We start from the raw sequence: 21,143 nt of genomic DNA, 5'->3' as shown, positions 1-21,143 counted from the left end.
CAGAATAGTTAACAGTCGAGAACTGAAATAAAAAATAAAGATAAATAATTCATAGCACACACAGTAAAATTAAATTGTCTACTAACCAATATACATTCAATGTGTGGAAATTCTTTTATTCAGAATTTTATTTTTTGATGAAAACTTGATTATTGACACAAAAAACAAAACAAAAAAAAAAAACAAAGTGCCAAGGTCATCACAACTAAGGAAGTGGGTTCCTACTGAATGATAGTTAAAAAAAAAAAAAAAAAAATACTTACTCTATCACTAACTGTAAGTCTGAGTGACAAACTCCTATCCTAATAAAGAAACATTCATAAAACCACACTTAAGTTTAGCAAAGATCTTAGTGGCTGTTTCTGCGTTAATAAGACAGTTTTTATTAAAATGAAATTTTGCAATAAAAACAATTTAAAAGTTTCCACAGATTTAAAGAATTTAATTCTGTTGTGTTTGCTAGAAATCATTTGTTGTTTATATTTTTTTGTGTGTAAGAATTATCGACTGATGACTATTGGGGATTTTTACCCGAAAATCCAATTTACAAGGGACAGGTGATGATTTTTAATGGCAGGGCTTGTTTACAATGAGGGAATCTAGGATTCATCCAAGGCATTTGGTTGAGGAAGGAAAATAGAAAAAAAAAAAAAAAGGAAGGGAGTGATTAGGGGTCTTTTTGTTTGTTTTATATATATATATATATATATATATATATATATATATGATAAAAATTATAGAAATAATATTCCAACATGATAGAAATTTATATATTCATCAACGTTTTGTTTTTATTTCAAGACTTGCTCAGGGGGATTGATTTAAAGAAATAAAATACAAGTACAATATTTAAAATTTAGTGCGTTAATTTATATTTATTTATGCTCTGTCATGCATTGAACTCTCCCACTTAAGATTTCTTATAGAAATCGCTCCACCCTAATATATATATATATATATATATATATATATATATATATATCAAACAAAATGAACTCCCTTCATTTCATAAATACAGTAAACATTTTGAATTCTAATGACTTGCCCCCCCCCCCACCAATTTTTTAATTCTGATGGCTTTGTTTCGTTTAAAACAAAAAGAAAAAAAAAGCAATCATTCGTTCCATATTATAAAGATATTTTGAATTCTAACAGCTATGTTACATGAAAAAAAAAAAAAAATACATCCTTTTCACGTTATAAATGCACCAAATTTCAAATATTGTATTTCATTTCTTCAAATAAAGAAGGAAATGTTGATGAATACATAAATAATTTTATTTTTTCCTTTGTCCATAATATTGAAATATTATTTCTATAATTTTCATCAGATATATATATATATATATATATATATATATATGTATATATATATATATATATATATATATATATATATATATAGAGAGAGAGAGAGAGAGAGGATAAGTTAAAAAATTAATAAAATACAAACAATATAAATGAAAAAATATATCGCGATAAAAAAAGTAATGTCTAAACTTTTTTTTTTACCTCAGCAACATCAGTTAACGTTCAATAAAGAAAAAAAAAAAAAAAAGAAAAAATTTAATAAAAAAAACTAATAAAAACAAAAATAAAAAACTTTTAATAAAAAAAACAAAAAACTTTTAATAAAAAACAAGTCAAGGGAATGCATTTGGATAAGACGATGAGCCAACTGTTGGTCAGATTAGTGTTCCGTTTTTATTTTGTTATTGTTGGGATCAGTGTAGGCGATAGAAACCAAATTCATTCCCCCGGAAAAATCAGCAGAGCCTTCATCACGATTGGCACCTGGCGGGTGGCAGGTGGTGGGGGGGCAGGAGGTGGGTGTTCAGTACCAGGTATAACCCCCTCCGGTGCCACCACTCAAGTAGTCAGCTTTTCTCTGTGTAAGGATCACATTCTGGCCCTGCAGGGCTGCCATCTGTGATGCATTCGGAGCGTAACCAGGAGGAGGAGGCTGCAAAATACAAATCAAACGAGGACACACATAGAAATTTAAAAGAAATAATGATCCTCTTTTATTTTAGGGTGGCAATTTATATCAGGGGAGATAACTTATTCACCATTTTTTCTCGGATTTTTTTGTTGTTGTTGTTGTTGTTGTTTGTTTGTGTAGACTGGTGATCTTTTAAACCAATGTATTTCAGATGTAAACATTACGCACTTGCCCGTGATATCGAAATTTTTATTAAAAAAACTACGAAAAATGGTAATTACAAGTAAAAATAGAATTTATCAAATTATCGAGTTTTATCGTATGCTTTAATGTGGAACAGTTGTGCAATCAATTATGTAAGACAAACTGACTTATCTCCCTTGATTTAAATTAAGGATGCACTAATTTTAAAAGGAACATACTTGCCAAAGTTTTTTTTTTGTTAAAAATACATCTAGTAAATCTACTGCTTCATTTTTTAGATAATATATATTAATTTCAACATGAGACTTAAGTATGTAATAATGTTTTCACCTGAAATGTGTCGGTTTAAAAAAAAGGGGTCTGCATTTTTTTGGAAAGTGAAGGTCAAAAAACTGTGCTTATTATAGGAGGAGGGCTTTGGTCATGAAGAATAAGAATGTTATTAAATATGTGAATAAATTTTCTGTGTTTGAAGAAAAACAAGTATTAAATGTAATATGATTATATTTAAATGATATTTTACTGCAGGAATATCTAAAAACAAAATTATATATTTTATATTGTGTCCTGAACAAGATGATGAGCCAAGCAAAATTTCTTGCGAGCCAGATGTTGCCAACTCCTGGTTTAAAAAAATAAAAAAAAGAGCAATCTATAGAAGCACCTTTTTTAAAATTATTTCAACAATTGATGTTAAGTAGGTGGGGGTAGGAGGATTTAGTTCTCTCTCACTGCAAGAACTTAAGACACCATAGCTGGAAAGTGGGACTAAGAAGGAGCACTCTGACCTGTAAAAAGTGCCTTGCAACCCTGCCAGCATTCTCTGGTAAGAACGCCTCAGGTGATTAGCAATAAACTAACCGCTTCTCAAAGAGAGAATGCAAAGTCTGGGATGGTGGACCTCCTAGAACTGCACATTGCAAAATCAACAGGGACCAGGTCATTACAGGAATGTTCTAATTTGTTGATTTTCGGGCCGAGGATAAAAATACCTAGCCGGCTTGGTGTTAAAGGTTTTCCATATTTTTTATGTAGCAAACCTAGGGAAGCTGCAATATGGACTTCATTTTCCATTCATTTTGGCACGGGAAGAAGAGACTGAAAAATACAAATCCTATGAGGACACAAAAAATATAAACAAAAGAAATAATGTTCTTTTTTTGGGGTCTTATTCAGAATTCTACCTCAGCAAAAAAAAATACAGAAACATTTTTATGATGTACGTACTCTTCACAGAACAAAAATGTCATATTCCAAAAATCACATAAGTATTTTTTTTTACAAATTTTATCGATTCATAGTGTACAAAGTTCCAATTGAGTTGTCTCCCTTTATTAAACATGGTGAATCAAAACAGAATGTCTTCCTTTAACAATTTGATTTTCTTAAAAGAAAAAATAAATAACTACTTGATCAAATTACGTGATTTTTGGAATATGATATTTTTGTTGACCGGTGTACCTTGTTGAGCTCGGGAATCTTTCTGTCAAACTTTGGAATCTGCAAGGAATTTTTAACAGAACCCTTTATTTAATTCACAGGGGTAGCATGCAATCATTCCGTCAGCCATGACTGAATAGAGGTTCCGAGTAGTTCATAACTGTATTTTCTATCGCCTACACTGAAGATTGAACCTTCAACCTTCAGATGGTCACTTACAACTGAATTTTTCCAAGTAGTCTAACCACTGCGCTATAGGTCTAATGCATTCATATTTATAGTTCTAGTTTAACATATAGAATCATTTGTAACTTTTAAATTAAACAAGAACCCAAGTTTGCCAAGCTGGGCAAACTTGAGTCCTTGTACCGAAAAAATATCCAGTAAATAAAATGTTGTTTAGTAAATCGTTATTTTTTTGCATTTCCATACACCAAACATGGATATAAATATCACTAAAACATCCGCTGGGTCATAAGCTTCATTTCGGTACCTTACTTGCCTGGGTGGGTTGCCTGTAGGCTGAGATAAACCTTGTAACACACACACCCACAGACAGACATTAGGAAAATTTATAATAAGATGTGTCATTTTTCTTTTCCAGGCATTTCAATTCCAAAGGAGATAATCAAAATTAACTATGCAAGCGCAAAAGTAGTCAGAGCAGTATAATTCAGTTTCAAATTATAATATACTTATGTGTGATAAAAATTAGTAACGATTCTAAAAAATTATGAAAAAATGATATAGTGTTTTATTATGGGTTTCTAAAAAGGGTTGTGTAATGTGTATGTGAATAGATTCCATAATGGCGTACACGTAATATGTATGCATATGAATATAATGGCGTACACGTAATATGTATGCATATGAATATAATGGCGTACACGTTGAATAGTTGGGTTTTTATATTTTATCTGTATATTCATGTACGTGTAAATGTGTGTATGTATATACGTCGTATCATTTAGTAGATCGTCTAGTGTGTATATTTTAACATTTATGCAACAGGAAACGATTGACGTTAACGTATCAAAACAGTTGAAGACAACAGTTCTTCTTTCATCTTAATTATTGTTTTCACATTTTGGCCGACATAATTTAACACTTTTACCTGCCCCAGCGTGAATTAAAGAAAAAGGTTCAGTTAGAAATTCTATTTAGGTTTCCAAGTTCAAAGAGATGCACCTGAAGAATGTCAGAGGTCAGACAGGTGAAACGCTGTCAAAATAACGTTCAAGACGAAGAGTCTGTAAGGAGTAAATTTGGAATTATTTTTCCTTGAACCCTTATCGAGCCAGGCAGCGCTAAATAAATATGGCTGGTGATCCAAAAAGATTTCAAGAAACAGAAAATACTTACTGGCATGACTTGTGTGGATAATCCATCAAAACGAGCTCCTGCATCATAAGCACCATGGACAAACATCGTCTGCTGAGGAATCGTTGGATTAGAAGCCTATGAGAAATAAACCATTAAAATTATCAAATCAAATATCTTTCAAAATATTTATGGTTGGGGGGGGGGATAACTTTTAAATTTTGATAAACTATGTTTGATTTCCGGGGGTGGGGAAGAACAGTTGGAAAAAAACCCAGCAACAAATAATTTTTAACAAATGCAACAATTAACTTCTGTACTGATTAATATAGTTATAATGGATTAATATATTTATATGTTTTTGGGTTCTTGTCTATATATTAAAAAACAAAAGAAAAGAAAAATCTGTAGGATTCATGTACGTGACTAAACAAAATTATCATATTCCGAAAATCACAAAATTGATCAAGTGCTTTTATTTTTATAAAAGAAAATCACAAAATCATTTTAAACAATTAATGGGAAGTTATAGGCATCTCACATATTTTAATTGTTGAGTTATCTCCCTTTGTTTTTTAAGATTGCTTTCAAAATGGCAGATAAGATAGCTACTCTGAGGTTATTCATAAAATTTGATTTTCTTATTTAAAAATACAACTACTTGATTAATTTACAAAATTTTTGGAATATAATATTTTCTTTTGAGTACATACATCATAAATATTTTTCTTTTTTTTTTTAATATGGGGGAATTCTGGACAAGAACTAATATTTTGGGGGAAGGGAAATAACTTAAATTTTTCGTAAACAAGGTCTGATTTTGGTAGAAGCACAAAATATTGAATAGTCAAAAACTCTTAAAAAAAAGAAAAAAAGATATATATATATATATATATATATATATATATATATATATATATATATATATATATTATCCATATTATCTTTATCAATACAGAATTTGTGTTTGCTATAAATTATTTATGGGGGGGGGGGTAAAAAGGTGATTGATCCTTTCTTCCAAACCCCCAATATTTTAGTTGGGAGTTTCACACTCAACACATCAAGGGGGTTAATGGCATCGACTAACAATCTAGGTGTGCCAAGTCCGAATCCAGTTTGTTTCATTTACACTTATGGATGTTGGCAACCTTCACTTAAAATACCTGCTGTCTGTCTAGAAAGAATTATAACTAGAAAGATACTTTCACAACTGAATTTTAGCAAATACTCTATTGTACTCGAATTGTCCACAAGGATTAGTGGCACAGTGGATAGAGTACTTGGTAAAATTCAGTTGTAAAAGTTACTCTTTTGGAGGTTTGACGGTTCAATCCTCAGTGCAGGTGACCGAAAATACAATTGCGAATTACTTAGGACTTTTGCCTGGTCATGGTTGATAGAACGAAAACATGTGGTTGGCTGTTTTTGTTTTACAGCATATCAACCCTTTTCGGGTTATTTAATGCCGAATCCAGTTATTTTGAAGAAAAATTTTTTTAATAGGGTATATTTGTTTTTTTTTTCAAGTCGGTTTCTATTTAACCCATAGTTGGGACCCTAACAGGTACTACCACCTCGGGTCAGAGTGGACCTAAAAGCAATGGCAATTAAAGGGTGGCTACACACTCCCCAAAGCCCGCAAGCTGGGGCCTCACCATTGGATATAGTTTAAATTCATATCCAGGACCGAGCATGTTACGCCCATGGATTAAACAAAAGATTCAGTTTTAAATTCCCTGCAGATTCCAGAGTTCTACAAGATACACCTGAAGAAGGTCAGAGGTCACATTGGTCGAAACGTGCAAATCACATTCAAGATGAGAACAAGTAGGCCAAAGAATCTAAATTATATAAAAACTGTAAACAAACTTCTTTTTTTTCATGGTAAAACTTTTTTTCTTATTAAAAATTTGTTTAATGTTTATGACTGAACTCAAATGGTAGCAAAAGTTAAAAAAAAAAAAAAAAAAAAAAAAAAAAAATCCAGTGTTACTGAAAAAAAGAAATAAAACAAATTTATATTTAGAAGTTTAAAACAATTTAATTTATCGTAGTAAAATAATCGACGTTCAGTCATCTTCGTTATGGATAGGATGTACATGATCTGATTATTTTACTCACAGTCACTATTTACAGTAGAATAAATTGCTTTAAATTGCATTTTTTAACCCCCACAGGCATCACCACTTATCAAGGCCAAGAGGCCATTCGAGGATAAGGGTTAAAGAGTGTACGGTAGAAATTGGACAATATAGTAATCGTTAGTAATGGAAATTTGGTAAATTTGTTAACATATATGGAATGGCTCATCAAAAACTTGTTTACATTAGACTTGAAGACAACCATATTGTAGTCAGCTGGAAAGCAGGAAAACAATTCCACAGGCATGCAGTTCTAAGAAAGAAGCTTTGCTCATGGAATCTACGTTTAGTTTTAGGCACAGATAAAGAGTGGGGGAAATTTTTGATAGTGTTTTCTGTTAGACGAGTGTTTCTTGTGAAAGTTTTGCGAGGGGGGACCATAGATTGGAGCTCAGCCGAGCACTTACCATGAAAATAACGATAAAGCATAGACAAACTCGCAACATCTCAAGTCTATTTTGAACTCTATCAAGGCAGGATAGGCTGTTTTTAGCAGCTCCTGCCCAGATGTGGCAACAGTACTCCATTCTTGGACGTATCTGACTCATATAGATAGAGAATGGCATCAGCAGTGAGATATCTCCTGGATCGATAGAAGTATCCCACCATTTTTCCAGCGGCCTTGCCAACAAATTTAATGTATGTGTTCCATTTAAGATCAGGAGTAAAGGTCAAGCCCAGAAGCTTGTCAAAACATGAGGCCTCCCCAAGACGAGAGCCATTCATTTCAATTGATGCCAGATGGGGGTCAAAGCGTTGATGATGTAAAGATAAAAGCTTGGTTTTAGATGCATTAAAAATAACAAGCCACCTCTTTCCCCATTGTACCACTTGCTCAAGATCAGAGGAGAGAGAATCAGAGAGAACTTGGTCGTTTACGGTCTTAGATGTGCTACCATTGATAGTAGTGTCATCAGCATAAACGTCTACAAATGATGTAAGGATGTGACTTGGAAGATCATTAATGTAGATCAGGAAGTTGGGCCCAGAATGGACCCCTAAGGGACTCCAGTATTAATACTGTGAGCTTCTGATTTCTGCCCATCAACCACTACTCTTATGAATCTATCAGAGAGAAATGATTTAATAATTGAGAAGATATTTCCAGCTATACTATAGCTGGAGATCTTGTGACGTAAACCTTTATGCCATACTCTATCAAAGGCCTTTGATATGTCAAGAGCAATTGCCCTAGAAAGGTTGCCTCCGTCGAGAGATTCGCTAATCCTATGAGATATAACTGTAAGCACATCTGCTGTAGATCTAGTAGAATGGAAACCATATTGCGTGGCACTAAGAAGGTTATTTTTGCTGAGATGGTTGATTATTTCTCTATTTAACACAGATTCCAGCAACTTACTCATGACACACAGGAGACTTATTGGCCTGTACTGAGAGGGAGATGAGCGATCATCTGAATTCTTAAATACTGTTGAGATTTTCCAGGGTGATAGGAAGCAATTCTCCTTAAGACAACATTCAAACAGTTTTGTAAGGATGGGCGCTAGTTCTGGTTGAAGTCTTTTGAGTACTATAATTGGAATACCGTCAGGGCCGGTTGCTCTACTGGAATCAAGGTTTTTGATTAGCTTGGCAACATCATGTACAGATATTTGTATATCACATAGCGTGTTTTCTGATACAGAAGAAAATATTGGAGATTGACAGCCTTAGTTGCAAAGGGTAGAATTAGCTGCAAAGTTCTTGGCAAAGAGTTTGGCTTTCTCTGATGCTGACGAGATTAACTCAGGTCCATTGATGATAGTTGCGATAGAACACACGCTTCTGTTCAGGATTCTGTTTGCTATTTGCCAAAACTGGTGGGTACCAAGCCGCTGCTCAGCTACTTTGGACTTGACGGACTGAGCATACAACCCTCTTGCATTCTTTATTAGTTTTTACAGTGGTTGCTGGCAGTCCTGAAAGTGGCTTTAGTCTCAGTACATCTATTACGTTGGAAGCAATGGAAAAAGTGATTTCTGTGTGCAATGGCAGCAGCACATTCTGGGGAGAACCATGGCTGGCTGTTAGGTTTTTGCTGGAACTTTTTCGAGGGTATGAAACGGTCTACATCTACAATTAACCATCCCGTCAGGTCTGATGCTATAGAGGACACATCCTTTTAAACATAAACCGCAGAGGTAGATCTGATATAAATGTACGGAAGCTATCCCAGAAAGCCATAGAGTATCGGTATACTGTACAATGGAGAGGTACATCTGAGGATTTATTACATTTCATTTTTATCTTAACTGACACAACAGAGTAGTCGGAACATCCAAGAGGAGACAGAACGGAAACTGAACACAGTTCAGGGCAAGTTGTGAGAAAAAGGTCTAGGAGACTCGCATACTGGCCGTCATTGTCGGGCACATGGGTGGGTTCGTGAACAATCTGAGTGAAGTCATAAGCAATCGAGAAATCATGACACAACCTCCCTTCATCGGTCTTGTTTGAGTAAGTTAACCATTCCACATTGTGAACATTAAAGTCTCCACAGACATGAATATTTACTGAATGATAAGCAGATAGGACGTGGTCAATTTTCTCCGATATACTTTTAAAAATAGTAACTCCGCTGTTGTGGGGACGATAGAGAGCAAATATAAATGCAGTAGTTTGAGCAAGTGCTACCCGGAAGCACATCTAGTGTAAGTTAGGATCTTCTCTGGAGATGTCCCTATCACATGGAAAGCCATCTTTTATATAGGCACATATTCCCTGCCCATGGCGATCTTGGAGGTCAGATTTGGAAGTTAAATTAGAGTATCCTTTAATTATGAACTCATCTAGGGAAATAGTCTGTCCAATGCCAGTTTCGCTTAAATATAAACATGACAAAGATCATGCTAACTGTTGGTGGTCTGCGACTGGTCGCATTCATTAGTTTTTTTAATGCAGGCAAAATCATTAAAGTGGACAAGTACTGTCAACAAGTTGATGAAATACATCAGAAACTTTGAAAACACTCAGCATTAGTCAATAGAAAAGGCCCAATCCTCCTCTACGACAATGCTCGACCTCATGCTGCTAAACTGACACTGCAGTAATTGAATGAATTGGGTTACAAAACTGCCTCATCTGCCGTACTCTTTGGCCCTCTCACCTACTAACTACCACTTTTTTAAGTAACTTGACAGCTTTCTACATGAGAAGTGCTTTAAGCAATATCAAAAACGCCTTCAGCAACTTCATCGCCACCAGAACACAAGATTTTTTCGTTACTGGCATAAATAAACCTGTTTTGCGTTGGCAAACGTGTGTTGATTCTGATGGTGATTATTTCGATCAATAAATTTTTGTTTGAGCCGAGAAGTCCATCTGAATTTAAAAGTTAAAAACCGCAAGAACTTTCTTGTCAACATAATTGTATTTGAAAAATAAAATTAATGAACTTACAGTTGTGTAAGGAGATGGTGCTGCTTGAAGAGCCTCTTGACCAGGGATGCCATATCTGTAGCAATAACCGTATGATGGCACCACTAGAATGAGAAAAACATTCATTGCAGAAATAAAAAAAAAGTTAATTTCATTTTTTTTTTTGGACTATTGTTCTCATCTTAAGTGTTATTCTCACATTACAACTTCTCACCTTCTTCAGGTGTATTTTGTCGAATTCTTGAATCTTCATCAAATTCTTGAATCTGTACAGAATTTCAAACAAAACTATTTAATCCACAGGTGTAGCACGCTCTCGTTCCATCAAGCTATGACCAAATAGACGTCTTAAGTATCTCGCAATTATATTCTTAGTATCACCCCACATTAAGGATTGAATCTTCAACCTCTAGAAGAGTGTAACTTACAATTAAATTTTAACTAGTATTTTATCAGTTATACCACTGGTCCTTGTAGATTAGGCAAAAATTCAGGTGTAAGTTACACTCTTCTGGAGGTTGAAGGTTCAATCCTTAGTGTAGGCGATACCAAGAATATAATTGCGAAATACTTAATACGTCTATCTGGTCATGGCTTGATGGAATAAGAGCATGCTACCTCTGTGGATTAAATGCAGATTCACCGAGTTCAACAAGATGCATCTAAAGAAGGTCGGAGGCTACATCGGCTAAAACGTTGCGAGAACAAAACTCAAGATGAAAACGATAGGTTGAAAATGAAAAAAATCAGAAACAGAAATTTTTTTAAATAAAAAAAATAAAATTGTTTTTAAACAAAAAATATTGCTTACAATTTTTATTAACGAGTTGAATATCTGATTAAAAAAAAAAATTTTAACACTATGCTTTTTTTTTTTTTTTTTTATATATTACCAAACTAGCAGGCCGCCCAGCATTGCCCAGTCATAAAATACACACAAATATTATATTTTAATTCATACAGAAACTGAGGCATGTGCTAAGAGTATTTTTTTTTTAAAACAGTTCACTTCTTGTAAATAAAAAAATAAAATAAAATACTAGAACTAAGATCAAAATCAAAACCTAAAGACAAGGAGTAAAGTACGATAACCATTAGGCCAGCTTGACAATCTTTGAAAAGTGTTTTCAAACCTACTTATTTTTGACATAATGAATCTGTCATGTGAACCATTCACGCATGCTCACTTGTGAAACAGCAAAGAGATAAAAATCTGATGATCCCCCACACCAGTTTTTCAATTTTGACCCCTTAACAGCCCGTTTTTCCAGATGAAAACTGATTAAAAAGTTTTCCACATGTCTAAATACCCTATATACCAAATTTCAAGTATGTAGATAAAAAATTTGCTAAGATTGAAAAGTGTCTTCACTTACACACACACACTTTTATAAATTAATAACAGATGAGAAAAAAAGGGGGGGGGGTATTAAACAGAAAATTCACATAATCTGAAGACCGAGTCAATATTCATTTTAACGCAAAACTAAATTTCACTTCACAAAAAATGAAAATGGTTATTTTAAAGTTTGAAATTTTCTAAAAATTCAAATCCGATAAATGGAAAGAATTGTCTTTTTTTTTTTTACCAACAGACAACAAAGTGAGGTGCTTGTACAGTATGGTGGAATTTCAAGCAAACGCATTTCAGGTGAAAACATTACATACTTACATGTCATGTTGAGATTAGTGTAAATTACAAAAAAACGATTAAATAGAAAAAGAATTACAAGTAAAAATAGAATTTATCGAATTATCGAGTTTTATCTTAGGTTTTAATGTGCAACAGTTGTGTAATCAATTACGCATGACAAACTGATTTATCTCCCTTGATTTCCTTGAAATCCACTATTAAAAAAAATAAAAAAATGTTAGACCACTAATGTCTATGATTTTTTTTGTGAAAAATAGATCAACACATCTTTTACTGGATCATTTTCTGTAATTTTGGGAATTTATATCAATTTCAATATGATATGCCAGTACGTGATATTGTTTTAATCTGTTCAAAATTCCATTATACGGCACAATTTGGGTCTTATGCAGAATAGTGAGGTTTTAAACCAATGCATTTCAGGTGAAAACGTTATTACGAACTCGCGTGTCATGTCAAAATTAGTATAAATTCCAAAAATTACGAAAAATGATCAACTAGAAAAATAATTACAACTGAAAATAGAATTTATCGAATGTTTTAATGTGGAACAGTTGTGCGACTAATTCAGTGTGGCAAACTGATTTATCTCCTTTGACTTAATTCAAATTAAATTAAGGGTCTGCCATTTTTAAATTTTTTAATTTTCTTCCTTTGAAGATTGTAACGCTGGGTATGAGGCAGCCAAACCAGCTTCCAACATTACCCTGGTTTTTATTGAAACCAACCGAGAGCTCTTTTCAGTATCCTCGTAGGTAGGACTTCAGGTTCTTCTTCATAAGTCCTGTGGTACCTATAATAATTGGTATGATTGATATCTCCCTCACAATGTGTCAGCATGTAATTGGGGATGATTTTTTGTTATAAATGCTGGATAATTTTCCGTAATTTTTGGAATTTATATCAACTGCAATGTGTTAATGCGTGATATTGTTTTAATGCATTCAGATTATTAAAACTACTGTTCTAGATCTTATTCTCACTTTTTTTTTTTTTTTACAAGGTAGTCACCACTTACCAAGGCCTGAAGGTACCAAGGCCTGAAGGCTATTCGAGGATGAGGGCCAATGAATTTAAGATGGTAGTGTAGTAACTGTTAATGGTGTAAATTGGATAGAATTTGGATTATTTAATTATTCAACAAGAACTTGTTTACATTAGGCTTGAAGGCTACCATGTTGTAATCGGCGGGGACGCAGGCCAATGGAACAGTGTTCCACAGGCGGCCAGTTCTAAAAAAGAAGCTTGTTCATGAAATTTACATTTAGAATTAGGCACAGATAGAGAGTGGGGAAAATTGTTGTCAGTGGTTGTAGCTAGTCAAGTGTTTTTTTTTTTGTGAAAGCTTGGCAGGGGGGGGGGCATAGAATCGGACTCAGTTGAGCACTTGCAATGAAAATAACGATAGAGCAGAGACAGGGCCGCAACGTCTTTTCGGTAGAAAAGAGATTGCAAGGAAGAAAAAAGGGCATCACCTCGTAGGTTTTGAAGCCGGATTTGAACTATCGAGGCAAGATAGGGTCCGCCGAGCAGCTCCTGTTCAGATGTGACAACAATACTCCATTTTAGGACATACTTGGCTTTTATAGAGATATAGAATTGCATCAGCAGTGAGATACCTTCTGGAGTGGTAGAATGATCCAACCATTTTTCCAGCAATCTTGGCAACAGATTTGATGTACGTGTTCCATTTCAAAACAGGAGAGAAGGTCAGTCCTAGAAGCTTGCCAAGATATGGTGCTTCCCCAACACTAGAGCCATTCATTTCAACAGATGGAGGTCAGAGCGATTATGATTATGGGAGAAGTTTTTTTTTTTTTACATGGTAGTCACCACTTATCAAGGCCCGGAAGCCACTCAGGGAGATAAGGGTTATTGCGTGTACAGTAATCAATGGGACAATATCGTAATAATCGCTAGTAATGGAGATTTGATAAAGTGTCTTACTTAAGGGGGCGGTTTATCAGGAATTTGTTTATGTTGGACTTGAAGACATCCAAGTTGTAGTCAGGTGGAAAACAGGCAAACGGAAGAGAGTTCCACAGGCGTGCACTTCTAAGAAAGAAGCTTTGTTCATGGAATCTACGTTTTGATTTAGGCACAGATAAAGAATGGGGAAAATTACTGACAGTGGTTTGCTTTGTTTTAGATGTATTTAAATTACCCTCCACCCCCTCTTGGCATCATATGCTCAAGATCAGAAGAAAGAGAATCTGAAAGATCTTGGTCAATGTCAGCCTTTGAAGTGTTGCCATAAATTGTGGTAGGATCTGCATAAATGTACCCAACCCTTTTTCCAGACGCATCTCGTCAAACTCTGGAATCTCTAACAGTACTCTATTTAATCCACAGTTAAGGCAGCAGTTGCCTGGTTCTAATTTTGTCAGCCATGACCAAGTAGAAGTCTTCAGCAAATTGTAATTGTAGTGTTACTATTGCTCATGCTGAAGATTGAACTTTCAACCGACAGAATATCGTCACTTACAAGAAATCGTTACTAAGCACTTATATTCATTACAACACCTGCAGATAATTCGAATATTTATTTTGGGAGCCTTAAAATGTTCCATTTGAAATTCGATAAAAATTCCCAGAATTTGACAAAATATTTCAAGAAAAACATCTGCGGTGAAAACAGTAGTCCGAATAATTAAAAGAATATAAATCCTCAATCTCTATCTAAAAAATCCCATAGCTGAATTTATTACATTTATCAGTTCTTGTCCAGAATTCCCCTTAAAAGAAAAAATATGTATGATGTACATACCTGTAACAAAACATATATATTCAAAAAATCATGTAACTTTATAAAGAAGTTTTATTCTTCATAAAGAAAATCATTTTTAAGTGATTACTAGGAATTTATAGGCATTACAATATAAATCCAGCAAGTTTGAATTATTCAGTTATCTCCCTTTGTTTTCAAAATGGTGGACAAGACAGTCAATCTGTTACTCATAAGATTTGATTTTCTTATTCAAAAATAAACCTACTTGATCAATTTATATAATTTTTAGAATAAATTTTCGTTTTATTATGAGTATAAACATTATACTGATTTTTTTTCTTTTTTTTTTAATGATATAGGAGGAATTCTAAATAACCAACTTTCTTTCTAAACAACTCCAATCAGTTTTAAAAATAAAAGAAAAAGTGTGCATTAAGAAGACAGGAAGTCATTATTTGTTGAAACCAAAATCATAATTCCGTGAACTCGTGAACTGCTTGTGGTCTTAACGTTCAGTGTAAAATTAACATTCGTAGTTTTCAGAGAGAACTCTCATAAAAGGAAAAAAGAAAATACAATGAAGAACGCAAGAGAAAACGTGACATTAGAAAAGACAGAGCGATCAACATCTCTGATACAGAATTATCTCACAGGTGTCCAACATATGCGAAATACTTCAGAGCTCGGATCAGTCTAGCAGATCATCTCCGAACCCACAGAACAATTGCATGATCACGGTCACCTTTGTAAGCGATGGACGAACATCAGTAAAGTTCTTGGAAACTAACTCCTTCTCAAAGGGAGAAGGCAAGATCTGGGAAGGTGGACCTCCTAGAACTGGATTTCTCAACCCTTGATGACCGGTGCCCCCCCCCCTCCTGCACTAAAAAAAATAATAAATAAAAAATGTAGATTTTGTTTTATGTTGTTTATTTAACTTATTTCGTTCTGATTTTACCCTTGTAAAATTTAATGAGCGTTTTGGGCTTGGAACAGATTAGACGACTTACATGTAAACCGCTTTTCAGCACACAAAAATTTCAGAAGTTCACGGCTGAAGTAATCTCATTATTTATACATTGCAAGTCTCTGCATTTTGAATTACATTTTCCCAGCATCCTTTTATGGCTCCCTGATCAAAGGGCCATGCCCCTCTTGGGCCTTCAGTTGAGAAACACTGGTCTAGATTGTTGGCTTTGGTACGGAGAGTAAACCTTCTGCTGATGCTCCTGATGAAAAGCGAATGTTCAAGCGATGATTTTGAATGTTTGGGTTCGTAGAACGTGTGCTATCAGCTGTGGCAATTGGTGGTTTGAAAAGGTTTCTTGTGATTGCTAAAAACTGTAATGCAAAAAAGGTATCTACTTACACTGGTAGGTTGTTGCATAGGGTGAACCCGGAAGGTAAGTTGGCACAGGTTGTGGTATCGTAGGCACACCTGCAGTTGGTACGTAGGTATACTGCAGAGGATACGGACTCTTGTTACCTGAAAACAGAATTAAAAATGCAAAATAACAATTTCAATATTTACACGATTTAATCATTTTTTTTATTTAGATTGTTCAAATTAATGGATTGATTTTGGGTGTATTCTTATGTTTCAACCGATATAATCACCAACCTTCCTCAGATCAAGGCCCGGAAGCCACTTGGGGATAAGGGTTATTGCGTGTACAGTAATCAATGGGATAGTATCGTAGTAATCGTTAGTATTGGAGATTTGATAAAGTGTCTTACTTAAGGGGGCGGTTCATCAGGAATTTGTTTATGTTGGACCTGTAGACATTCAAGTTGTAGTCAGGTGGGAAACAGGTAAACGGAAGAGAGTTCCACAGGCATGCACTTCTAAGAAAGAAACTTTGTTCATGGAATCTACGTTTTGATTCGATCTACCTTGAATGTTTTTTTTTCTCTCCTTGAATGAACAATAGTAATTAGAATTAAAAACTGTGTGAAGCATTTATGAAACGGGGGGGGGGGGGGGAAGCGTTAAGTCGTTTCGATTTTCATATTAATTCGGGTCCATACAGATTTGATATATAAGGTTTCATCTAAATGAATAAAAAAATTCAGAAACATCAAATCAGATACGAACCAAATTAAATACGAAAATAGAAACACTTTTTCATATTTTTAATGCACCACACATTTTGAATTCTAACGACTGATTTGTTCAAAAAAAAAAAAAATATATATATATATATTTAACCCTTCATCAATAAACGCCATCATCACGATACAGCTAAAGATCCTAGAAAGTTACATTACCTAAACTGTTGTGCGAATAACACTCAAGATGAGAACAATAGTCCGAACGATCCAATCATATTATCAATCCTCATCTCAGAAGAAAATTAAAAACATTAAATATTTTAAAATCTAAAACGGTAAGATATTCCTTAAACCAACTGATCCGTAGTTTAGGAGATTAAATGAAACTGTTCTCATCTTGAGTGTCATTTTCACAACGTTTCAGTTGATGTAACCTCCGACCTTCTTTAGGTGTATCTTGTCAAACTCGGGGAATTTCGTCCATAAGGACTCATGGCACAGTAGAGCATTTCGAAAAATCAATTGTAAACATGATATTTTGAAGGTTGAAGATTCAATTCTCAGTGTGGATGACCCAAAAACACAATTCCAAATTACTTAAGACCTTTTCCCAGTCATGGCTGACAGAACGAGAGCATGCTACCCGCATGAAGTAAATAAAGGGTTCCGTTTCAAATTCTGTTCAAATTCCAGAGTTCAACAGAAAAATTCCAGAGTTCGACAAGATACACCTGAAGAAGGTCGAAGGTTACATGGACCGAAGCATTGTGAAAATGACACTCAAAATGAGATCAGTAGTCCAAAGATTCCAAATAATATGAATAATCATTACTCATCTCAAAAATTCAGAAACACTAAATAAAACAGTCAAACATTATTGAAAAATAAAGTAACAATTAATGTACAAATAGAAAAATAAAGTAACAATTAATGTACAAATAGAAAAATAAAGTAACAATTAATGTACAAATAGAAAAATAAAGTAACAATTAATGTACAAATAGAAAAATAAAGTAACAATTAATGTACAAATAGAAAAATAAAGTAACAATTAATGTACAAATAGAAAAATAAAGTAACAATTAATGTACAAATAGAAAAATAAAGTAACAATTAATGTACAAATAGAAAAATAAAGTAACAATTAATGTACAAATAGAAAAATAAAGTAACAATTAATGTACAAATAGAAAAATAAAGTAACAATTAATGTACAAATAGAAAAATAAAGTAACAATTAATGTACAAATAGAAAAATAAAGTAACAACTAATGTACAAATAGAAAAATAAAGTAACAACTAATGTACAAATAGAAAAATAAAGTAACAATTAATGTACAAATAGAAAAATAAAGTAACAATTAATGTACAAATAGAAAAATAAAGTAACAATTAATGTACAAATAGAAAAATAAAGTAACAATTAATGTACAAATAGAAAAATAAAGTAACAACTAATGTACAAATAGAAAAATAAAGTAACAATTAATGTACAAATAGAAAAATAAAGTAACAATTAATGTACAAATAGAAAAATAAAGTAACAATTAATGTACAAATAGAAAAATAAAGTAACAATTAATGTACAAATAGAAAAATAAAGTAACAATTAATGTACAAATAGAAAAATAAAGTAACAACTAATGTACAAATAGAAAAATAAAGTAACAATTAATGTACAAATAGAAAAATAAAGTAACAATTAATGTACAAATAGAAAAATAAAGTAACAATTAATGTACAAATAGAAAAATAAAGTAACAATTAATGTACAAATAGAAAAAATGAAAAACTACAAAATTATATAGAAATCAGTTACAACTTTTCAGAAAGTTTTATAAAAATACAAGGCATCAATTTTGTTTAAATAAGCACAAGTGTCAATTTTAGCCATTTTAACCAAAAAGGCACACCTTGGGGACAACCGAGTTTTCCCAGAAAATCGGTTGTTTTTTTAACTCATATCATGTTTAATGTTTGTGCAAAATTAAAAAAAATTCGAAGGCGTAGTTATTGAGAAAAGTGCGGACGGACGAGGGACGGAAGGATTGGATGATTTTGATATTTTTTCCAATTCCAATACAATTACGGATTCAGATTTCGATTCATATAAATCTCTAAATATTTTACTATAGAACCCCCCTGCCCCTCCGCGCAAATTACCGTAAAAACAAATGTTAAATATGCAGATATTTTTTCAACTGTAAAAATGCACTTGTGGGGATGATTAATAGATTTTAGTTTTAATTTGCAATCAAGAAATATTATTTCATTAATACTGCCAGCAATGATAGAATTTGTTTTAAACAAAATCAATTAAAAATAGACAATTAAAATAATCATTTTTGGCATAAAAAAATAGGCACAAATTTTTCCCATTACAATCCCCCCCAAAATTCCAATTTTTCTGATTCTGATTGATTGTCTCAACACTAATATATATATTAGTTCAGAAATTCGAATCTTAAAATTGAAGAATTTTGGAAACTTAAAGAGTGTATATAAATATTAATACTAATATTTACAAGAAAATCCTAACCAGATGAAAAAGCTCGATATTCGAGAGCATCAGTCTAAGAAGGAAGTTAAAATATTGCAAATTAAAATTTACATTTATTATTCAAAACAAGGGACACAGATTATAAGATTTTTCTTTATTCTATGGAGTTTCAAAGGATGCTTCTTATCCTCAGGGGAAAATAGCAAAATACCATCTAGTTTTTATTCTGTTGGTTAGCACATAGTTTGAAAACTTCAGAGTTATGCGAGATAGAATGTTATTAAAGATAATATAGAAGAATATATAGATAAAAATTTTAACGATATTATATCTCCCATATTTTGAAGTTTTCAAACTATGTGCTAATCAGCAAAATTATAGCTAGTTTATATATATGGTATTTTGTTAACTATTTTTATCAAATTGTGTCATAAATAGTTTGGTTTCCGGGTAACTTCCAAGTTAGATGAGATTATTATTTTCAGTGATAGAGGATTTATTTTTTTAATTTTGATGTTTTTATTTCAATTTAATGCTTATAATTCTGTTTGTTTCTTGGCATATACAAGCAGTCTCCTCCTAAAGAAACAGTCGCATTCTTGTCAATATGTGATACTTTCGACCTCCCCAAAATATGAGATTTTGGGGAGGTCGAAAGTTAAAAAAAAAAACAAAAAAACAGAGGAAATAAGTTGATCAGCAGAACACAGTTAATAGAAAGACAATGGAAGAGATGCTTTATCAAGCCACACAAAGGTATTTGAAAATAGGATTGTTAATCAAGGTACAGTGAAGACTGCAGCAAAGGTCAGAGTTAATTCATGGACGGTTTTTTTTTTTTCTTCTTTTTTTTTTTTACAAGGGTGTCACCACTTATCAAGGCCCAGAGGCCACTCGAGGATAAGGATTAATAGGTATACATTAGTCATTGTGATTTTAGCATAGTAAACAGTGGGAATTTTGAAACTTGGATTACTTAGGGGGACGATTCAATTAGAACTTGTTCACATTGGACTTTTTCTTTTTTTTTTTTTCTTTTTTTTTTTCATAGGTATCAACTCATTATCAAGGCCAAGAGGTCACTCAAGGATAAGGGTTAAAGAGTGTACAGTAGAAATTGGACAATATAATAATCATTAGTAATGAAAATTTGTTAAATTTGATAACTTATATGGAACGGCTCATCAAGAACTTAAGAGAGAGTTTCACAACAGTTTACAGTTGGCAAAAGTTGAAAGCAGATGGTAGCTCGGAGCAAATAGGGAGATGAATTGATGAATCATCTGACGAATACGGCCTCGACAGAAACCTTACATATGGACGTTAGTGTTGATGGTGTCACATGCTCAAACTACAACTGATATCTACAGAATATGTTTGGAGTGTTCTGTTTCGAGTTTGGTTATTTTTTGTTTACTTGTGAGGCACTATGCGTTCCTTCGGCAGCCGCCAATGTGTAAGAAATGATGAAACGGATAGAACGAGAATGGAAGCGGAAAGAAAAGATCACGGTAACAGTGTTGGAGGTCGTTGATTTTTTTTATCAAGTGTAATACTAGTATCACCCACACTGAGGACTGAACCTTCAACATCCAGAGGCATATCATTTAAAACTGAATTTTGATGAATAAAAACTCAAAATGAGATCGGTAGTCCGAAGCATACGAACAATCCGTTTTTGTGTAGTAGAAATGACCAGGATAATGAATTACATATCTAAAAGCAAATTATATAATTTCAAACAATACCATGTTAGTTTGATCATCCATTGGTACCTGCTG

The 21,143-nt window shown here is 33.1% G+C and overlaps 1 protein-coding gene across 1 annotated transcript in view; it reads right to left on the bottom strand.

The window, feature by feature from the left end:
* Positions 1 to 1,580: 1,580 nt before the first annotated feature.
* LOC145259752 (DAZ-associated protein 2-like) overlaps positions 1,581 to 21,143 on the bottom strand; it is a 58,071-nt gene continuing 38,508 nt past the window's right edge. The window contains exons 2-5 of the mRNA XM_080117465.1: positions 16,180 to 16,296; positions 10,450 to 10,532; positions 4,949 to 5,044; positions 1,581 to 1,963 (exon numbers count right to left, since the gene is read on the bottom strand). Coding sequence (XP_079973591.1) covers positions 1,835 to 1,963; positions 4,949 to 5,044; positions 10,450 to 10,532; positions 16,180 to 16,296 — 425 coding nt within the window. The 3' untranslated portion in view covers positions 1,581 to 1,834. The remainder of the gene's footprint in view (positions 1,964 to 4,948; positions 5,045 to 10,449; positions 10,533 to 16,179; positions 16,297 to 21,143) is intronic.

Source organism: Euprymna scolopes, chromosome 35 (genome assembly GCF_053919585.1).
Source record: "Euprymna scolopes isolate OS-2025 chromosome 35, ASM5391958v1, whole genome shotgun sequence".
NCBI lineage: Eukaryota > Metazoa > Mollusca > Cephalopoda > Sepiida > Sepiolidae > Euprymna > Euprymna scolopes.
The sequence above is the reverse complement of the archived record's forward strand: the minus strand, read 5'-3'. Positions and strand labels throughout refer to the sequence as shown.